The sequence below is a fragment of the Peromyscus eremicus genome, chromosome 19 (assembly GCF_949786415.1).
Source record: "Peromyscus eremicus chromosome 19, PerEre_H2_v1, whole genome shotgun sequence".
NCBI classification, from domain to species: domain Eukaryota; kingdom Metazoa; phylum Chordata; class Mammalia; order Rodentia; family Cricetidae; genus Peromyscus; species Peromyscus eremicus.
The window spans coordinates 68,287,811-68,308,654 of NC_081435.1; the positions used below are offsets into that span (position 1 = coordinate 68,287,811).

Sequence of the window (20,844 nt, forward strand, 5' to 3'; positions counted from 1 at the left end):
ATACAAAAGACAAACAGAACCAGTAAGAACCCATGAGTAGAACAAGAGACAGAGAACTTAAATTTACTCTCCACATAAAAGAGAAGAAGCATTCCAAACTGACTCAGCTGGCGGGGCGTAGAGGACATGGAGTAAACATCTGCAAACTTCTCCAGAAGAAAACGGAAGCCCAAGAGAGAGAAACTATATTTGTAAAAAGCCAAAGGAAAGACCTATACTGACCCAAAACACAGCTCCCACTTCAAAGAGATGGTTTGTCTTGAGTCAAACAGGAGTGACCACTGTCCAGGAACATGGATTTTGGCTGCCCATAAAGATATGTTCCACCACAGAGGCAGATACATTAAGATTATAGTCTTATGAAACGAAGAAGTCATAATTTTAAGTCATTGACCAAACCCTAGGAGACCACAGGTAGGCAGCTTACAGAAACACAGGTAAAATCTGCTGCTAGATGCTATCTCACGCTTAGCTTTTAGACTGCTGGAAATCAGTGATCAGCTAAGTAAGCATTTTAAAGGTCTTACCTGTACAAGGAAAGTTAGACAATGAATATAATTCAATATATACACATAGGCAAGTACTCTCTGAACTGTTTCTAATAACAAGGGAAACAGCCTCAGGAATTAATAAATGAGAACATGAAATCTTAAAAGTTTCTGCCAGCAAAGGAGAACAATCAGCAGTGAACACAGCCTACAGGATGAGGATGAGCTCGCTTTTGCCAGCTACACTACAGACAGGGTTGTCTACACTCCATAAAGAACTGTAGACATCACACACACGCAGAGAGGGAGTGTGCTGCCAGTCAACAAGTAAGCTTATGAAATGAACACACAGTCCTCAAAAGCAGAAACACAATGCCCTGTATGTACTTTTAAGTGTTCAACATTGTTAGCCATTCAAAATTACTTCAAGATTCCATCTCACAGCAATCAGAATGGCATGAGAAAGGATAAAATAAATGATGTGAAGAATGTGGGACAGTGGAAGTTGTATTCATTGCTAGGAGGAGTGAAAACTAGTTCAGACATTACAAAAATCAGTATGTATGTATGTAGACCACAATGGAACTTATTTCAGCTGTAAAAGAAAAATGAACTTTGTAGGAAAATGCACAGAATGGGAAAGTATTATAGTACATAAGGCAACTCAGACAAAAACTGCATGTTCTCTTATGTAAGTGGGGACAAGTATGGAGGCTGTAATACTAGAAAGTAGAGCACGAGAGGAGAAAGGGGCGCTGGAAAGAGGGAGAGGGCAACAGCAGACATCGAAGTGGGAATAAGTAGAAGGGCACAAATGGAGGACAGAGGGAGAGGAAGAGCCTTCCAAACTGTTTGAAAAGGCTAATTTTAAAATGCTAATTTAAAGATGTTAAAATGTTAAAGGGATTAGGTCAGACACACAAGGGGAAAGAAATGACTAATAATGGCACTAAACTCGTTCAAGATCAGTTGGCGCTGGGGCTGCAGCACCCTACCACTCCATAATCTTGAGGCTCTAGCCAATCATTCAGTTTTGCAGAATCTTGAACACAGCTATGGATTTCCTTGTTTTCTGGAAACTTTAGTCTATGTCAGACAGAACACTATTCCAACAAAACAAAACATTCTCAGATGAAGAAAAATCAAGACAGCATTTTGTCAGCAGCTCCACCCTAAAAGAATACCAAGCAAGGTTTCAAGATAAAAACAGTATCCAAAGGACATTCAGAATTGTAAGAGCAAGAAACAACAAAAAAGAGATCTTCAGAAGTACGCAGGATTTTAGGTAAAACTGGCAGCACTGTGTGGTTGAGTTCCCACTGTCAGCAAACATGAAGACAAACGGCAGCAGTAGAATAAGAAGGTACAAGGCCTGCTAGTTTACATGAGTGTTAAGCTGACAATGTTCAAGGAACGCTGTTAAGTTAGCTATGGATATTGCAACCCTCGGAGTGGGGCTTCTCAACAGGGACACAATTAACATTGTGACCACATACTCCTCCTTGTGAAGTGTTGTCCTGTGCATACAAAATGTATGCACACCTAGTTCTAGGTACTAAATACCGGCAGCATCACCCCTTGTTTTGACAATAAAAGTATCCCAACAATGCCTCTGTGCAGTGTCAAAAAACTTCTGGAGTACAAAAATCACTTCTTTAAGGAAGTACCTTAAATAAAGGGATATGTACTATTAAAAAAGTAAAAAATAAAAGAATGGAAAATGACATGATATGAAGACTACTCAAAAGAAAGCTAAATAGCTGTGTTAACTAAGACAACTAAAATATTCTTTAAACATTTAAATACTGTATGTATGTGTATATGTGTGTGACTGTGCCACTTATGTGTGGGAGGCCAGAAGAGGGCATCAGACCCCTTGCAGCTGGAGTTACCCAGGGTTGTTAGCAGCCCAACATGTGCTGCAAACTGAATTCCGGTGAGTCATCTCTCTCCAGCCCCCCAAAACAGTTTTTTTGACCAACCAGGACTAAAAAGGTCAATAAAATACAAGAATCTTAAACAAGCATGTACCTAGTTCAAAGCACAACAGCACTGATACAGAGCAAATGCAGAACTGACAAACCTTCTCTCCATGTTTATAGAAAAAAAAGAATGAGAATCAAGAAAGAGAGAAAGACACACTCAATGCTGTCAAGCAATCTGACCTAAATACTATTTAACTAAAAACAAAGAAAAACAAAACCTCTACCCTACAACAGAATACCATTCTCCTTAATTCACTCACAGATCACATCATGGGCCATGGTACCAACCCTATCAACTCTAAAATAACTAAAATCATACCAAGTACATTTGCTCATCAGAAGGTATTTTTTTAAACAATATCAGAAAGATATCTTCAAAATCCACAAATACTTTGAGGAGGCACAAATCAATCACCATTGGACCAAAGAGGAAAATCTAACTGCTTACAAAAAAAGACAAAACAATTTCTTTCAAGAATCATATAGACATGGCCTTGCTGACCTGAGTGGCCTACAATTGTCACTCAGGGCTATGGTGTTGTCCAGGCCAGGGCTGCTGCCAGGAGCCATATCTATCTGGGTCTGTGGCCCTATAGCGGCCAGGGACTGAGTTGATGTGGATGACTGAGGTCATCAGGTCAGCTGCCTGAGACCATGTCAGTATCTGAGGACCAGGCTGCTGCCAGAGCCATGCTGATCCAAGCAGCCTGGGTCTGGGGTGATGCCCATGGCTCCTGTTACCACCAAGGGTTCTGTGGATGCCCAGGGTCTAGTAAGCTACCTGAGACCACGTTGGGTCTGAGGGCCATGCTGCCACCAGGGCCATACTGATCTGAGTACCCCATGCTGCCACCAGGGCTATGGTGACATCAGCCCTGAGCTTCGGCCAAGGGCCATGTCTGGGTCGGTGGTCCCACTGCAGCTGGGGTCTGTGATGATGTCCATGGCCCATGTTAGCACAGGGGGTCACTGGAACCATGATGTGCTGAGCCAGCTCCGCCCTTCCCTGGCCCTACCTTTCGGTGGATACAGCAGCAGGAGAGCTGATGACCCCCATCACCCTCTACCCCTGCATGCCCCCTACAGCAATCCAGAGGGAAAGGGCCCTGCACCTCACCTGGACAAAACAACAGAGCTGTCTCTCACAGTGGGTGACCTGGAACTGAGGACCCCAGAACAAAACTGGCCCCGCTCTTTGCTGCAGGCTGCATTAGGAGGTGAGCTACCTGAGGCAGTGCCAGAGAGCTCGCCTGGGCAGTGACAATGAGGGAAAGCTGGCAGGCTGACCAGCTACCACCCAGGCCCAGAACCAGGGCTGTGAGTTAATAATGGTTTACCCCCACATCCACTGAATCTATGAACTGTTGGAGCACATGAAGGGGATGAACATACAGATCCAAAGCAGCAGGATCTCCATGACAGGACAACAGGATGTGTGGGAGGAGCCCCAGTGAGAGCCCAGCAAGATTGCTTAGCAGCAGCCAGAGTCCTCCAGCCAGACCAATGACACACGAGGCAATGAACACTTGAAAGTAAAGATGAATGGACTAAGAGGTAAACTGCGCGACTCAAGAGCCACATTACAGCATCTACAATGAGATTCTTCTCCCTTTTTTTTTTTTTTGGTTGTTGTTTTGTTCGTTATGTTTGGTCTTTGGTTTTTCTTCTAAATGTTGTCTTGTGGGGAAGGTTGCAAGGACAGAGATAGGATGTGAGGGACGGGGAGATGAGTGGGATCGGGATGCATGATGTAAAAGCCACAAAGAATCAATAAGAGTTAAAAAAAAAAAATATGGAGCAGAATTTCTCAACCTGTGGGCCCTGATCCTTTCACAGGGGTTGCATATCAGATATCCTGCCTATCAGATATTTACATTATGATTCATAACAGTAGCAAAATTACAGTTATGAAGTGGCAACAAAAATAATTTTATGGTTGGGGGTTACCACAGCATGAACTGTATTAAAGGGCTGAAGCCCAGGAAGGCTGAGAACCACTGATCCAGAGTATGTGTGTCACTTACATTACAAAGCAGAATGCAAAAGACCTCCTAAGGGCTTCTTCAATTAGGAGGTCATAGAGACTAGACAAGTCTGTTGACAATAGCTAAACTACTGACCTGACCTCGGCCAGGCACCAGGCCAGGCATGGCAGACACCTGTACTCTGCAGTACTGAAGAAGGGTGGGGGTGGGGGCCTGAACAGTTTTTTATATATATATATATATATATATATATATATATATATATATATATATATATATATATATAAAAGCAAATACGATGGACGACAAATGAGTGAAGGCAATTCACAAAAGCAGGTAAACTCACATAACTATGTTTAACCACATTAGCACTTCTGCACTAGACACTGGGTACTAGGTACCTACATGTGCTACACTTGTCCTAGGCAATGAGCACACAGCGTTAAACAAGCATACATGCCCTGCTCATGCTAAGTCTATAAGCACACAGGACAAAACAAGTAAAATAACAGGTTACTGACAAAGAGAGATTCAGAAAGAAAGCAAACCCAGCAAGTCTTCCTGTGATGGTGATCTTAGTTGTCAACTTGATGGGAGTTAGAACCTCCTCTGCCTACATCCATGACAGGAATGTTTCAAGGGAGGTTTGGTGGAAGAGGGAAAACACATTCTCAATGTGTGTGCATCCATCCCATAGACTGAGGCCCCATGATGAATAACTAGAAAAAAACAAGCTGGATACCAATATTGTGTCTCTCTGCTTGGTGACTGTAGACACAATGTGGCCATGAGCCTCATATTCCTCTCTCTCCCAATGAGGACAGACATACAGTCAGGACCAAAATAAACCCTTTCTTCCTTAAATTGTTTTTATCAGGCATCATCACAGAAGTAAGAAAAATAGCAGTGTACTTCCCTATATACTGGAAAACAGTCACCCAATGAAGGGTCTTCAAGCAGAGATCTTGAAGATGAAGGAGAGGTATTGGAGCAGCAATGTGTTGATATTTTATTTGTGCTCTAACAAATAAAACCTGCCTAGGGATCAAAGGAAAAAGCCAGCCACTATATTAAACATAGACATCCGACAGTGGTAGCACACACCTTTAATCCTAGCATTCGGGAGGCAGAGATTCATCCCAATCTCTGTGAGTTCAAGGCCACAATGGGAACAGAGCCAGGCATGGTGGCACACACCATTAATCCCAGCACTAGTTAACCATAGAAGTCTGGAGGACTGTACAGACAGACAGGAAGTGATAGAGGGGAGGAAGTAAGATGGCAGGGCACAGAAAGGCATTTAAGGTGTGAGTATACAGGAAGTAGCTCTCTTGGGCTGAGGATTTCCTAGTAGTAAGAACTTGTGGCTGGCTTGCTCTATTCCTCTGATCTCTCAGCTTTCACCCCAATATCTGGCTCTGAGTTTTTTATTAATAAGACCATTTAGCAATTCGCGTTACACAGCAATGTGCAAGTGTTGGAGATGCATCTTCAAAGCACATGCAACAACACTGATACAGAGTAAATGAAAAATTGACAAAGCCATACTACTCCAAAAACTGTTATCTCCACGTTTATAGAAAAGAGACAGGCATGGACAAGATGCATAGTGTCAGGGAAGCACCAGAAAGGAGCTTTAGTCTCATTTCAAATTATCATTATTCATTAGACTCTCTAAGCTTGAGAATAATTTGTTTCCAAAAAAAGACTTTAAAAATGTGCTTTACCTTATTTGTCAAGTGGATAAAGTAATTCTTCTGTTGTTGCTGTTTGAGATATGACCTTCCTATATAGATCAGGCTGGCCTAAAACGTGATCACTTGAGACCTTACTGCCTCTGGCTCCTGAGTGGTAGAATTACAGACATGCATCACTACATATCATCTAGAAAATGAATTCTTAACATTCAGCGTGGCTAATAGTCTTGGACAGACTTTCTTCATTGCTGGCATGAGTAGTGAATGATTCATGTAGATGTACTATAAGCATTTATGTCACTACACAGTAATATACAGCTACTATAACTACAGATTCAAATTATCCATGCAATTAAACGTACAGACATTTACCTACAAAGACAGCCATAACTGCAATGGTTGTTTGAAAGAGGAACTAAGGAAACAGAAAAGGTTTTAATACCCATGACCAAAGGACTGGTTGAACAGACAATGGAAGGCTGAAGTGATGGCTCAGTGGTTAAGGGCATTTGCTACTCTTGCAGAGGACTCAGGTTCAGTTCCAAGCACTCACATGGTAGCTCACAACTGTCCATAACTCCAGTTCCAGGAAATCTGACACCCTCTTCTGGCTTCTATAGGCACCAAGACACACATGGTATACACATACATACATGCAGACAAAGCACTCATACGCATAACACTAACACATACATACATACACACACACACACACACACACACACACACACACACACACACACACATAATGGGCTATCATATTGCTAGTACAGGAGAAAAAAAACAGGGAAAACTAAAGAATCATGGGAAAGGAAGGGGGCTCCTAACCGTTGCTGACTGGGGATCAAGAGGGTCTCCCAAACAAGGTTATGAACCTTGTTAGCAGTAAAAACATGTCTTGGTTTCCTTATGACCTGTTTATAAATAAGAATATTCCTTTGACCTCTGTGATCTATACTTTTAATCTTATGAGTCTATAGACTATCAGTGCACCTCAGAAACCACCTTATAAGCTCATTCTTTTGTTTGAGGTTTTTAGATGGGGCAGGTGAATGTTTTCAAGACAGGGTCTCATGTGACCCCAATTGGCCTCTGACTCACTATGTAGCTGAGCACAATCCTGTATCTCCTGTATTTGTCTCCGTATCTCAAGTGCTGGAATTACCAGAGTACACTACCAGGATAATGTGTACCACCAGGGTAGTATGCACCAGCACAGTTTTAACAGTGCTAGAGACAGAACCCCTGGCTTGTTTCACAAGAGCTAGGCAAGCACTCTAACCAACTAAGCCATATCCCCAACCCACGATCTCATTTCCAAAATAACGATTCCTTAGAGAAGTTTACCAAAACTTACTTTTTGCTAAATCTTTTCATTTCTTACCATACTATAATTTCAAAAGCCACAAAATTCATGTGGATAGTTTTTATAGAGAAACTTCAATGAGACTCTGTTTTGAGAAGCCCATGCCCACTTCAGGACATGTAATACTGCCTTCTCCTTTAATTATACATGTGTATACATGTCTGTATACATGTGAAGGTCAGAGGGCAACTTTTAGAACTGGTTTTCTCCTTCCACCTCTCAGGCTTGCATAGTGAGGAGCCCTCTCACTGCCCCAATACCATTTTACCTTTTTTTTTTGACAGTGTCTCACTACATAGGCCAGGGTGGCCTGGAACTCAGAGACCAGCCTGCCCCACCTCCTATGTCCTGGGATTAAAGGCGTGTGCCTGGCGTCTTAGGTTCTAAATGGCTAGCTTCAATCGTGACTTGACCTAAGTCGCCTCTACTTCACACTGACTCGGCCTGCAATTCTTTTCTGCAGCGTAGTCCAGCAGCCCGACGTCCTCCATGGAGAGGTCTCCGAGAGGAACTCCTGGGGCTACAAGCAACAGGAGGGCCACATCTCCTTGCTCTCACTGCATGAAGAATGACGATGTGCAAGACTCTGTTAAGTGTAAGTACACTGGAAGAAATGGCACCAACTTCTCCCCCTTTAAACATCCCCTCAACCAATCAAACCGTCAACTCATCTTAGTGGCTCTATATAATCTCCTACAAATTACATTGGGGGGAGGGGGGCCACAAAGGAGCCTGAAGCAAGTATTTTCCCCTTAAAAGGTCCTTTCATTCTTTTCTGCATAAGATTATGTCTTTCAACAAACTTTCTAAATAAACTAGAAAAATGAATATTTATTCAAATTACAATCAAAATTCAGAACACCAGTTAATACACATAAGATTTTTTGGGTTCTTTTTTTTTTCATTAAGGTTATCTCAATGATCACGTTGCAAAAGTCACAGTCTTACCAACTTGAATGCTGGAAGAGCAGCCTGATGAGCTCTAGAAGCTCAGAATATAAGCAATACTAAGTTTAGTAACCTAGACTTCAGAAATGCAGCCTTTGAACTGGCAAGCAATTTGTTCCCTCTCCAAAGCAATTTTCCTATTGTATTGAAAATTTTACTTCGGTATTTAAAAACAATAAGATGATGAATAATGGATTTTTTTTTCCCCCAGAGGCAGGATAAGCAGAGAATCCTAAGTGTCTTTGTTGCCTGGTGTCATACACACTTAATTGGTTTGTCACTCAAGAGAAATCAACGTTTCCAGCAATTAAGTATAATTCTGGAAACATTTTTAAAATGAGTAAAAACAATGTGAACAAAGAAAACAGAACAGATGACACAGACCCAAGTGTCTCATTCGAGAAGGAGGACACGCCACCTCAGCTGCTGCGACAAGCAGCAGTAGACTGCTCAAGTACTGGAGGGCACATCATTTCCATGAGTCTAAGTGAAAGAAGGCCAGCGCAGTGGCTGCCTTACACTTACACGTTACCTTAAGTGTCTGACAGCTCTGCTGTTTCAAAATATTCTTGAGAATTTATATTAAAGTAAGAAATTAATTTGAAGTACAACCTCATGCTCGAAACTTTAGAAAAAAATAACATACCCTCCTTTGCCTCCATGCTAACAAAGTAGAAAAACAATGCAACAAGTAAGTGCTGTATGAGGAAATTGCAGACCCTGTCAAATGGAGCTGTGGAGTTCAACTGTGTCACTTACGAGTCATTAAGAAGCAGATGAGAAACTGGGCCTCTCCAGAGGAATGCTCTGCTCCTTGGCCATGAAAAAAAATGGCTTATGGAAGGTGGAGGCATAATTAGTACAAAGAATTCACCAAATGCATGAAAAGAGGAGAGGATTTAGAGAAACACAATGATAACCAGCAGCAGGCGAGTGCTCAGAGGTTGTATCAAGCCATGGGGTGGTTGAAGTTCTTTTATTGCTGTTGAAGGGAAGTTGCTTGGTCTCATAATCATGGGCCATTTAAGTGGATCTACATATGGGTGAATGGGCAGGCATCTCATTATCTTCCTGAGATGTAAATTTTATACACCTTAAGTTGGTTTTTGAGTCTGGTCATTTCTGTAAGGTACCACGGTCATTGGTGGTTGGGCTCCAAATGTCTTGGTAAGATACTATGGGTCACTAGAGATCAGGCATGATTATTAAAGTGTGGGTATTCTGCTTTTATTCTGGGCCTTTTGTCTCTATACTCTCCAAATGTGTAACAGAAGCTTAATGACTCAGTGTCAAGAGACAGGACTGCCATGGAATAATGCTTTTGTACACTGGTTTTTTTTTTTTTTTTTTTTTTTTTTTTGGTTTTTCGAGACAGGGTTTCTCTGTGTAGCTTTGCGCCTTTCCTGGGACTCACTTGGTAGCCCAGGCTGGCCTCGAACTCACAGAGATCCGCCTGGCTCTGCCTCCCGAGTGCTGGGATTAAAGGCGTGCGCCACCACCGCCCGGCTGTACACTGGTTTAATAAAACACTGATTGGCCAGTGACCAGGCAGGAAGTATAGGCGGGATAAGCAGACAAGAAGAATTCTGGGAAGAGGCAGGATGAGTCAGAAGACACCAGCCCGCCGTCCAGGGAGCAGCATGTAACAGGCACACAGGTAAAGCCACAGAATAGTGGCAACATATAGATTAACAGAAATGGGCTGAGTTTAAGTGTAAGAGCTAGTCAGTGGTAGGCCTGAGCTAATGGCCGAGCAGTTTTAATTTAATATAAGCTTCTGAGTGATTATTTTATAAGCGGCTGCAGGGTCCATGGAACTGGGTAGGATAGGAGAAAACTTCAGCTACACAGGACCTAACCCGAGGAATTTCTGTCATGAGATAGCCTCAAAAAGGGTGAATGTTATCATAAAGGAGGCTGGCTCTCTCCTGCCCTTGTGCCACACAGAAAAAACAGAAAGACATGCCAGCATTAAATCATCTTGACACTGAATCATGCATCCTTAGAACTGCAAGAGGGCAATTTCTGCCAGGCGGTAGTGGCACACGCCTTTAATCCCAGCACTTGGGAGGCAGAGCCAGTTGGATCTCTGTGAGTTTGAAGCCAGACTGGTCTACAAAGCGAGATCCAGGACAGGCACCAAAACTACACAGAGAAACCCTGTCTCGAAAAACCAAAAAGAGGGCAATTTCTGCCCTTTATAAATTATCTAGACTCAACAAACAGACTAAAACTAAACTAATGGTAAAACAGTAATGACCAGCACCACTATCATCAAAGTAACTAAGGAAACAGTACCAGAAAAAATGCCATGGTCCTGGTTGAAAAAACAAGAACAAGGAGGAAGACTAGCCAGTCCCTTGAGCTGGGAAGTAACCACAACCTTGAACGACTTTTTTTTTTTTTTTTGGTTTTATAAATTTTTTATTATTTTATTTCTTACGTGTATGGGTATTTTACCTGCCATGTATGTCCGTGCACCACGTGCATGCTTGGTGCTAATGGAGGCCAGATGAGGGCATTGGATTCCTTGGGACTGCAGTAACAGATGACTGTAAGCTGCCATGGGAGGCTGGGAATCAAACTCAGATCCCCTAGAAGAGCAGTCAGTGTTCTTAACTACTGAGCCATCTCTCCAGCTCCAAGGAATTAGTGACTTCTAAACCTAAGAATTTTTAGAATAAAAAAAAAATTTATACCAATGCTATACATGGAAAGAAATTTTTGAACTAGAATTAATGACATAATATCCAACATTAAACACAAAATAAATATAAATACAGAAATTTTAAGGGTCATGACCTATTAGCTCAGGACATAAATTCTAGTTGCCTATAATTGTTATGGACCCTATTACCAATTCTATCTTCACACTAATACTTTAGATGTGAGAAAACTGAGTGAAACATGCCTATTTTGACAAGTGTAAAGGATTTCAAGTTGAATTGTGATCCCTTTCCAGTGAAATTCTTTATTAACTTCTGCAAAAACTTCTGAAATCCCAAGGAAAATTGTGGGCTGGAGCAAGTAGAAAAGCACCATCTTAAGACGCATTGTGAGGCTGAGTGCTCCTGATTGAGTCCTGGGCTCATCCCCAACACCACAAACGAGCCAGATCCCTTCAGTATAATTATCACAGCAAAAAAAATTCATCTTTATAATTACTAAAATATTAGATCATAATTATGAAACTTTTAAGATTCAAAAAAAATACATATAGATCCTCAAAATAAGAAAATTAGCATTATAAAAATCTGTGTTACATATACCAAGAAACACTAATATTTTACAGATAACAAGACAACACCCATCTGTTCTCAGCATGAGTCTCTTTTTAAACAATGAAGTTTAGCAATTATAATATGGCAAGTGCCTCTATGCAGGGCCAATAACTCCACCACTGGGAAACTCAAAGAAAAAGTACTAGCAAGCATGGACAAATAACACCCTAATGCTCACTGTCATTTATTTACTATCCAACTATAAAGCCAATCTGAGTGACACAGCACACCGCCGGGCGGTGGTGGTGCATGCCTTTAATCCCAGCACTCGGGAGGCAGAGGCGGGCAGATCTCTGTGAGTTCGAGGCCAGCCTGGTCTCCAAAGCGAGTTCCAGGAAAGGCGCAAAGCTACACAGAGAAACCCTGTCTCAAAAAACAAAAAACAAAAAAACAAAAAACAAAAAACAAAAAAAAAAGCCACAAAATTAACAGATGCCTTACTTTTATTCAAAAGAAAAATCAACACCTCATATAAACAAAATAAAACCAAAAACCTACAGATTCAGATGACTCAGGAGGGAGGAGTATGAAGATGAAGGCTGGGGTGGCTGGGTTACAGTTAAGGGTACAGGGCACAATGTAGTTTGTTTGCTTGTCTGTTTGCTGGGGATGATGAAAATACTCCAGCACTGACTAGTAATGGCTGCACATGTCTATGACTGTGCTAAAAAGCAAAAAACTGCACACTTAAAATTAGAGATGTGTATGGGATGAAAAATATACAAATATATGAAAAACACTGTTAAACAACAAGCAAATATATAATAAAAGTGATTTTTGTTTTTGTTTTTAGAGACAGAGTTTCTGTGTAAGAGCTCTAGCTATCCTGGAACTCGCTTTGTAGACCAGGCTGGCCTCAAACTCATAGAGCTCTACTGCCTCTGCCTCCGGAGTGCTGGGATTAAAAGTGTGCACCACCACCACCCAGAAATAAAAGTGATTTTTATATGAAAGAGTAGAGCTGAAGGAATACACTGGTGGCAAAGTGCTTGGCTAGCATATAAATCCTTGGATTCAATCTCTCTCTCTCTCTCTCACACACACACACACACACACACACACACACACACACACACACACACTCGGTGGAGGGGGGTGAGAAGAGGGAAGGAAAGAGGACAAAAGGTATGTGAAGAATCCCCAACTACTCTCCAGATGTAAAGACCTTACCTGTAAGGTCTGTGGGGCCTTCAGGATTCAGTAACCAGACACTCCTCTCCCATGCCAACAAGACTAGTGGGAATCTCAAACGGAGGCAAACAGAGCACCCTTGACGTCTCAGGAGTCAAAGGTAGCTATATAGGGAACCTGGCCCTTCAAGGCAGTGTCTTCCACTTTCCCCATGTGCTACTAAAATGGTATCACAGGAAGTCTGGTAAAACTGAAGAATTGAACAAGGCTCAGAGTCATGTCACACAATACCCAAAATTTCAGGATCTCCAGAGACATTAACATCAAAATTATAAATAACAAAATTTTCTGACATGAGTTTTAAAAATCTACCATTTAAAAAAATGCTTAAATGGTGTGGTAGTTTGAATGTAACTGGCCTCCATAATCTCATAGGGAGTGGCACTTTTAAGCGGTATGGTCTTGTTGGAGGAAGTGTGTCACTGTAGGAGTGGGCTTTGAGGTCTCCTATGCTCAAGATACCAACCAATGCCACAGACCATTTCCTTCTGATCAAGATATAGCCAGCACCATGTCTGCCTGCACGCCACCATGCTCCCCGACATTATGATAATGGACTAACCCTCTAACACTGTAAGCCAGGACCTCAATTAGATGTTTTCCTTTATAAGAGTTACTGTGGGGCTGGAGAGATGGCTCAGTGGTAAAGAGCATTGGCTGCTCTTCCAGAAGACCTGGGGTTCAATTCCCAGCACCCACATGGCAGCTTACAACAGTCTGTAACTCCAGTTCCAGAGGATCTAGCATCCTCACACAGACATACATATAGGCAAAACACCAGTGCACATAAAATAAATTATTTTAAAAAATGAGTTACTATGGTCATGGTGTCTCTTCACAGCAATAGAAACACAAACTAAGAGAAATGGGAAGCTATGCAGATGGCATCAGTTGGTAAATGGTCTGCCATACAATCATGAGGACTTGTGTTTAGTTCCTACTATCCACAAAAAAAAAAAAAAAAAAAAAAAAAAAAAAAAAAAAAAAAAAACCAGAAACAGCATGTTTATAACCACAGGGATGAGGAAGTGAAGACAGGCAAAACATTTGAGCTCACTTGTCAGCCAACCTAACTAACTGGTGAGTCCAGAAAATACGGGGGAGACTTTAATCCCAGGCACTTGGGAGGCAGAGGCAGAGCCAAGCAGATCTCAGTGAGCTCATGGTCAGCTTAGTCTACACAGAGAGTTCCAGGACAGCAAGGGGTACCTAACAGACTCTGTCTCAAAAAAACAAAAACAAACAAACAAAAAACCCAAGGTGGAGAAGAACAATTCAGAAAGACACCCAGATAGATTGCTGGCCTACACGTACACATACACATATGTACACATACATGCACATATGCACACACCCACAAGAACATATACATTATACATACACACAAGCTTCAGTGGGCAATTGTGAACACATGAGTAATGAATGGAAAAATAATCCCCACAAAGAGCATTAACATGAAGAAAAACCAAGTGGAATTTTAAGGCTGAAAAGGTAGCTCACAAGCAGAACAGAGGGGAGAATTGGCTAACGTGAAGACAGAACTGGAACTGCTCAACCTGAACAGGAAATGGATCTCAAGCAAATGACACACTCAGGACTTGGGGGAAAAAAACTCAAGAAACTCAAAAAACTAATGCCACAGATAAAGAAATGCCAGAGAAACGGGCTCAAAAAATTCACATAAGGACAAAAAAAAAAAAAATGAACCATAAGAAATCCATGAAAAAATCATAATATCAAACTACTGATCTTTCTTAAAGTAGTGAGAGAAATCCCACCTAAAGAGTGAGAACTCAGCTGACAACAGATTTCTCATCAAAACCACAAAAGCTCAACATGGCCTAACTTTTTCAAATGCTGAAAGGATTGTCACTCTCAATTGCAATATAGTTCTTTTCCTTTTCCTCCAGGAATGCCTCCTGGTGGATGTCTAAAAACATGCATACCAAACAATATACACGGTTATGATTTTCCCTTTACATACACACCTATAATACAATTTAACAATATATGTCTAAAAAGATTGACAGGTTCACCTCTTTTGTACTTGGGAACATTAGTAGGTAAAATTGAATTATTTGAACACTGAAGTTCCATAACTGTCAACACCATGGCGGTCAAGGTCAATACAACAACAACAGAGATAACTTTCAAGTGGCTAATCATCAGGTGATATATGCAGGGCACAGAAGGGACAGTTCACATCCCAGAGAGGAGGGACTAAAAGACTTCCTACAATATCCAGAACAGCACATCTAATTGCTTATTTCTGGAAACTTCCATTGAATGTTTTCAAACCATGGCTGTCTCTAACGCATATACCTGAAAGCACAGAATGTAAAACTGTAAAGGGGGTAGTTATTATATTCCTGAAATTAGCCTTCAGGAATGTTCCTCAGACAAAGGAAAACTAAGAACTTTTCAACACACCTACTCCAAAAGAATCACTATGAAATTGTTCAAATGGAACAGAAATAAGAAATTCTAGAATATCAGAAAAATAGGCAGCCAAGAAAGGGCAAAAAAAAAAAGTATGAGTCAATGCAAGAAACTTTCTCTTCTTGAGGTTTCTAAATTGAAAGAAAAACCAAAAGTTATAACACTGTCAGATGTGGGCTTCCAATATATGCAAGGGAAACATTTGTATACTTTCAAAATGTAAAACTTACATGTAACATTACAAGTACATTGCCAAGGAACTGGACCAAAGGACATAACGAGGTAAATCTTACACGCAAAACATCAACAGTATACTGCAATGCGTTATGTGTATATATACTGTAATGCCTAGAGCTACTCTAAGTAACTGCTATACAAGGAGATGCTCTGAAACACACTATACATGAGTCAAAACAGTTCTATGAGTGCTAACAGCTAGTCTGGGCTAACCTGGTCTACAAAGACAAACTGCCTCCAAAAAATATTTTGTTCAAATAATCTGAAAGAAGGCAAAAAAAAAAAAAAAAAAAAAGAGGTGTAAGAATGAAAATCAGAAGAAACAGAAAATAAAATGCTACACTTAGGTTCTAATGTATGGAAAATCAGCTTGAATATAAATGGCCTTAATATACCAGCTTAAAAAAAAACTGAGCCAGGGATAATGGTGTATGCCTGTAATCTCAACACTCAGGATGTGGAGACAGGAGGATAAAAAGTCCTAGGCGGTGCTCTACAATGTCAGACCCTGACTCAAACAAGAACAAAAGAAAAGCGGGGGGAAAAAAAGGAAGGAAGGAAGGAAGGAAGGAAGGAAGGAAGGAAGGAAGGAAAGAAGGAAGGAAAGAAGGAAGGAAGGGGAAGGAAAGAGTGGGGGAAATGACCCAGATAAATTGAACAAAGAAAATAATCAAAAACAAAGGAATATGGCATAATAAAAGCAAAAAAGCAACATTAAACATTGAATCCTGAATATGTAGGCATCAAACAGTAGTGCTTCAGAATATGTAGAGCAAAACGACTCAAAATATGACAAAAATATAATTTTAAAGGCAGCATATTTCCGAATAATCTCCTAAAATTAATCACTTATAAAACTAGTAACGCAGCGACTCCTCTGGGTTCCATCAAAGAGAACGGGAGAAATGGGAGCTTGGAGTATCCACCTCCAGGCAAGCACTCCAAAAAGAGGCCCCTTACAGAGGTTCTGGAACCCTCTACCAATGTTCCCATGAGAGAAAAAAAGATATGAAACACCATTTTAAAGATGAGGAAATTAGGGCTTAGAGAAAGGAACAACCCCAAATCAAACTACCAGAAAGTGCATAGACCAAGATCCAACTCAGTTCTTTAACATCATTCGAACACTTGCCCAGTTCGTCTCTCAAAAACGGCCAAAAAACAGACTTCCAAAAACTCTTACTGCCCAGCCTGCTGACCCTTGCAGTATACCTAATAATTTCCATAAAAATAAGTAAGGCAGGGCGTGGTGGCACATGCCTTTAATCCCAGCGCTAGGGGAGGCAAAGGCAGGTGGGATTCTATGACTGAAGAGGCCAGCCTGTTTTGCAGAGCAAGTTCCGAGCCAGCCAAGGATACACAGTGAGACTTTGTTTCTAAACAAATAAATAAATAATGTTCAACTAAAAAAGTATTCAAAAGCTCTGATTTGAAAGGAACTAGATATTCGGCGAAATCTGTATTTTTTTTTCTTCTATGTATTAAGGGTTGTTTCTTCAATACCTCTACAACAAAATTAAAATTTGGTTACTACGAGGTAATTAACTCTCCATTTTAAAGTTTCTTTTATAAATCATAGTATTATTTTCTTGGGGTATGAAATTATATGTGAGTATGAGACTTCACTTAAAGCAAACTCTGCACATTTTAATTGCTAAACAGTGGCTCCACTAAACAGTTTAACCTCTCTAAATATCCATTTTCTACCCTCCCAAAACATCTGTCAACAGAAAGTATTGTGCCGCACACTCGTGGCTAAGTACAAAGTGGGCCCTAATAAGCGCTTCGCGTCTGGAAAACTCAGTGACACTCGGCAAGGCGTGTTTCTCACACTCATCATGAGTTGCACCTGTCACCTCGGCCCGCTCGCCCACACACTAAGTTTTGGGGCTCCCGAAGCGACGCGAGAGGCGGAGCGGCGTCCCTGAGTCCCTGGGCGCGGCTCAGCCCGTGGCCCTCGGAGGGCTCTGGAGTCCGCGGCCTGGCGGACCGTGGGCGGCAGGGACGACCCGCGGCGCCGGGGAGGATCGGGCCCCGCCGTTACCTGCCGCGCCGGTCGGCACCCGGCCCCGGCCCAGCGGCGCTGTAGTAGGCCGCGCGTCTCTGGCTGGCTGCGGCAGCCGCCGCGCTGCGCACCGGGTACAGAGGGATCTGGTCCGCCATGCTCCGGCCAGCCCCGCCAGCTATACTCAACTCCGCGTCTCCTCCCAGCCGGGTCCACTCAGTTCCAGCCAGGGCCGAAGCACCCTAGCGCGGCGCCCCGCCCACCGCGTGTCGCCCACTGATGGCGTCACAGAGCCGCGGAGGAGCGCTCCGGGGGCGTGGCCATCGTAGGTCCCGCCCCCTACCGGCGGTGTCTGATGACGATAGTTTGAAAAGCGAGGTCCTATGCCGTTCTTAAGCTCCGCCCCCGTCATGTGTCACCAAACTTGGTTACTTTAAATGCCAAAGGCTTTCTCTTACCGCTCTCTTCGCTCTCTGTCTCTTTTCTCTCTCTCTCCCTTTCTGTCTCTTCTGTCTCTTCCCTCTTGTCTTTTTCCTCTCTGCCTCTGTGTATGTCTCTCTTTTCTGTCTCTGTGTGTCTATCTCTTTGTGTCTCCTGTTTCCTCTGTCTCTTCTGTCTCTGTGTGTGTCTCTCTCTTCCCTGTGTGTCTGTCTGTGTGTGTGTGTGTCTCTGCCTCTCCTCTGTCTCTTCTCTCTGTCTCTATGTGTGTCTCTGTTTCTGTTTCTCCCCTCTCTCTTTCCTGTTTCTGTGTATCTCCTTTCTCTCTCTCTCTGTCTCTCTCTCTCTCTCTGTCTCTCTCTCTCTCTCTGTCTCTCTCTCTCTCTCTGTCTCTCTCTCTCTCTCTGTCTCTCTCTCTCTCTCTCTCTCTCTCTCTCTCTCTGTCTCTCTCTCTCTCTCTCTCTCTCACACACACACACACACACACACACACACACACACAACCACCTCACAACTTACAAACTGGCCTTGTGACTGGCCCTCCTCACCTAAGCGCTCTAACCTAATAGTTCTGTGTCCGGTTTCTTGGAAGCCTGGCTGCAGGAGTGGTGGATGCAGGCCACAATTCAGGTTCTGGCAGGATCCACACACATGGAAACCATGCCTACGCCATTCCAGACCCAAACCCATTCAGCCATGGAAGGTTCGGACTTCGTTTGTGAGGGTAGATCAAGAAAGCCGCTTCCGTTGCCGGCCTAGACCAACCCAGGCCTCTCATCAACACCTGTGGGGCTGTCGGCCACTGCACCCCAGCTAATACCTCTCCGTGTTCGGTGTTCTCCCCATAACCCCCCTTTACGTTGCTGATTATCTTTTATTCCATCTTGAGGAAGAGCCAGGCCTGCTCTGAGTCACTTTGTTGTATAGACTAGCCACTTTCAGGTTCTGCCTAACCTGGAACAGCAGCTCCATTTGACAAATCAAGAGCGAGCCTTGAACTGAGTTATTCTGAATCTTGTTTATACAGGTAACCACCCACCGTCTGCCAGCACAGCGGGAGGCACAAACTGATCATTTATTTAATGCCAATAAATAATGACACCTATGAAAATATCAAACCAGAAACACAGGCACATGCACTTACCAATCAAACCTGGCACCTGGGACTATAAAAGGAACACCCCAAGACCAAAATGTGGCAGGCAATGCTTAAGGAACCTCCTCTAGGAAATTACCATAGCAAAAGAGTTCTGCCTCCGTCCCCAGCTCCAAAAGCTCCAAGACAGTTTCTCCTGATTGTGATACCAAAGCCATTTCATAGTGACACTAGAAATGTCTGTGCTGCGTGTGACTTCTTATGTGATCCCCTACCAATGATCTGCCACTTAAGACAGTTTTTCTGAACTCTGCAGCCTTTAACCCTTCCTTTGCCACTGAGAGAGAGAAAAGGTATATGAATGAGTATAATATATAATGTATGCTCTGAGAGTTAATGTTAGTGAATTAAGACGATGTGGCCTTTCATTTTGATTGTCAAGTTGAGACTTAAAACCATCCGAAAGAGTGACCCTAGTGAAGACTCCTAGTAATAGGGGATACGGAACCTGAACTAGTCATCTTATGAAACCAGACCAGCGTCTAGCATAACCATCATCAGAGAGGCGTCATTCAGCAACTGACCGGAGCCAATGCAGAGACTCACAGCAAATCATTAGGAGGAGCTCGGGAAATCCTGCAGAAGGATTGTAGGAGCCAGAGGGGTCAAGACACCCCAAGAAAACAGCCCACAGAATCAACTAACCAGGGCCCATAGGGGCTCACAGAGACTGAAGCGACAATCAGGGAGCCTGGATGGGTCTGAGCTAAGTCTTCTGCATTATATGTAATAGTTGTGTAGCTTGGGGTTCCTGTGGTACTACTAACAGTAGAAGCAGGGGCTGTCTCTGACTCTTGCCTGCTTTAGGGACCCTTTTACTTCTTTTGGGTTGCCTCATGCAGCCTTGATATGAGGGGATGTGCCTAGTTTTATTATGACTTGATATGCCGTGTTTGGTTGATGTTGCTGGTAGGCCTGCCCTTTTCTGAAACAGAAGGAGTGGATCTGGAGGAGAGAGGAAGCAAGGGATGGGACTGGGAGGAGAGGAGGGAGGGGAAACTGAGGTCAGGATGTAATATATGAGAGAAAAAAATTAAAATATATATATTTTAAGCCCAGGAGTTAATAGAAAGAGAGGAGGTCAGGCTGATGACCCAGGACAAATAAAATGAAGAAAGCTAAATATAAATAAAATAAATAAATAAAATAAAACCATCTGGAAGATAACCCCCTGGGCATGACTGATTTTCCACAGAGGTTTAACTGTGGTGGGAAGATCCACCCAGAATGGGTGGCGCCATTCTGTGGGTTGGACTCCCAGGCTGAATGGGAAAGAAAACATGAATGGAGGGCTGTCATTCATTCATCTCTCTCTCTCTCTCTCTCTCTCTCTCTCTCTCTCTCTCTCTCTCTCTCTCTCTGCTTCTTCACACTGCTGCCACTTACAGCCAGAGCCATTCTGACCATGAAACATAAACCTTAAGTTGCTTTTTTTTTTCCCCAGGCATTTTGTCACAAGAAGAAAAGCAGCTAATACAAACGGGAATAAAAGAATCTGATTTCCAAAGGCCATTCTGCCAAGTAGTTAGGATTACATGGTAAACTGCAGAGAAGCTGGTGTGACTTGTGAATCAAGTGTTGTTCGCTAAATTCTGACATTGCAGAAAGACCTAAGTGTGTTGTTCTAG

General features: G+C 42.6%; 1 protein-coding gene across 1 annotated transcript in view; it reads right to left on the reverse strand.

The window, feature by feature from the left end:
* The window catches only part of Atp9b (ATPase phospholipid transporting 9B (putative)), a 220,255-nt gene extending 202,370 nt beyond the window's left edge, over nucleotides 1-17,885 (reverse strand). Inside the window, 1 exon segment of the mRNA XM_059246365.1 lies at nucleotides 17,662-17,885. Coding sequence (XP_059102348.1) covers nucleotides 17,662-17,780 — 119 coding nt within the window. The 5' untranslated portion in view covers nucleotides 17,781-17,885.
* Nucleotides 17,886-20,844: the final 2,959 nt, after the last annotated feature.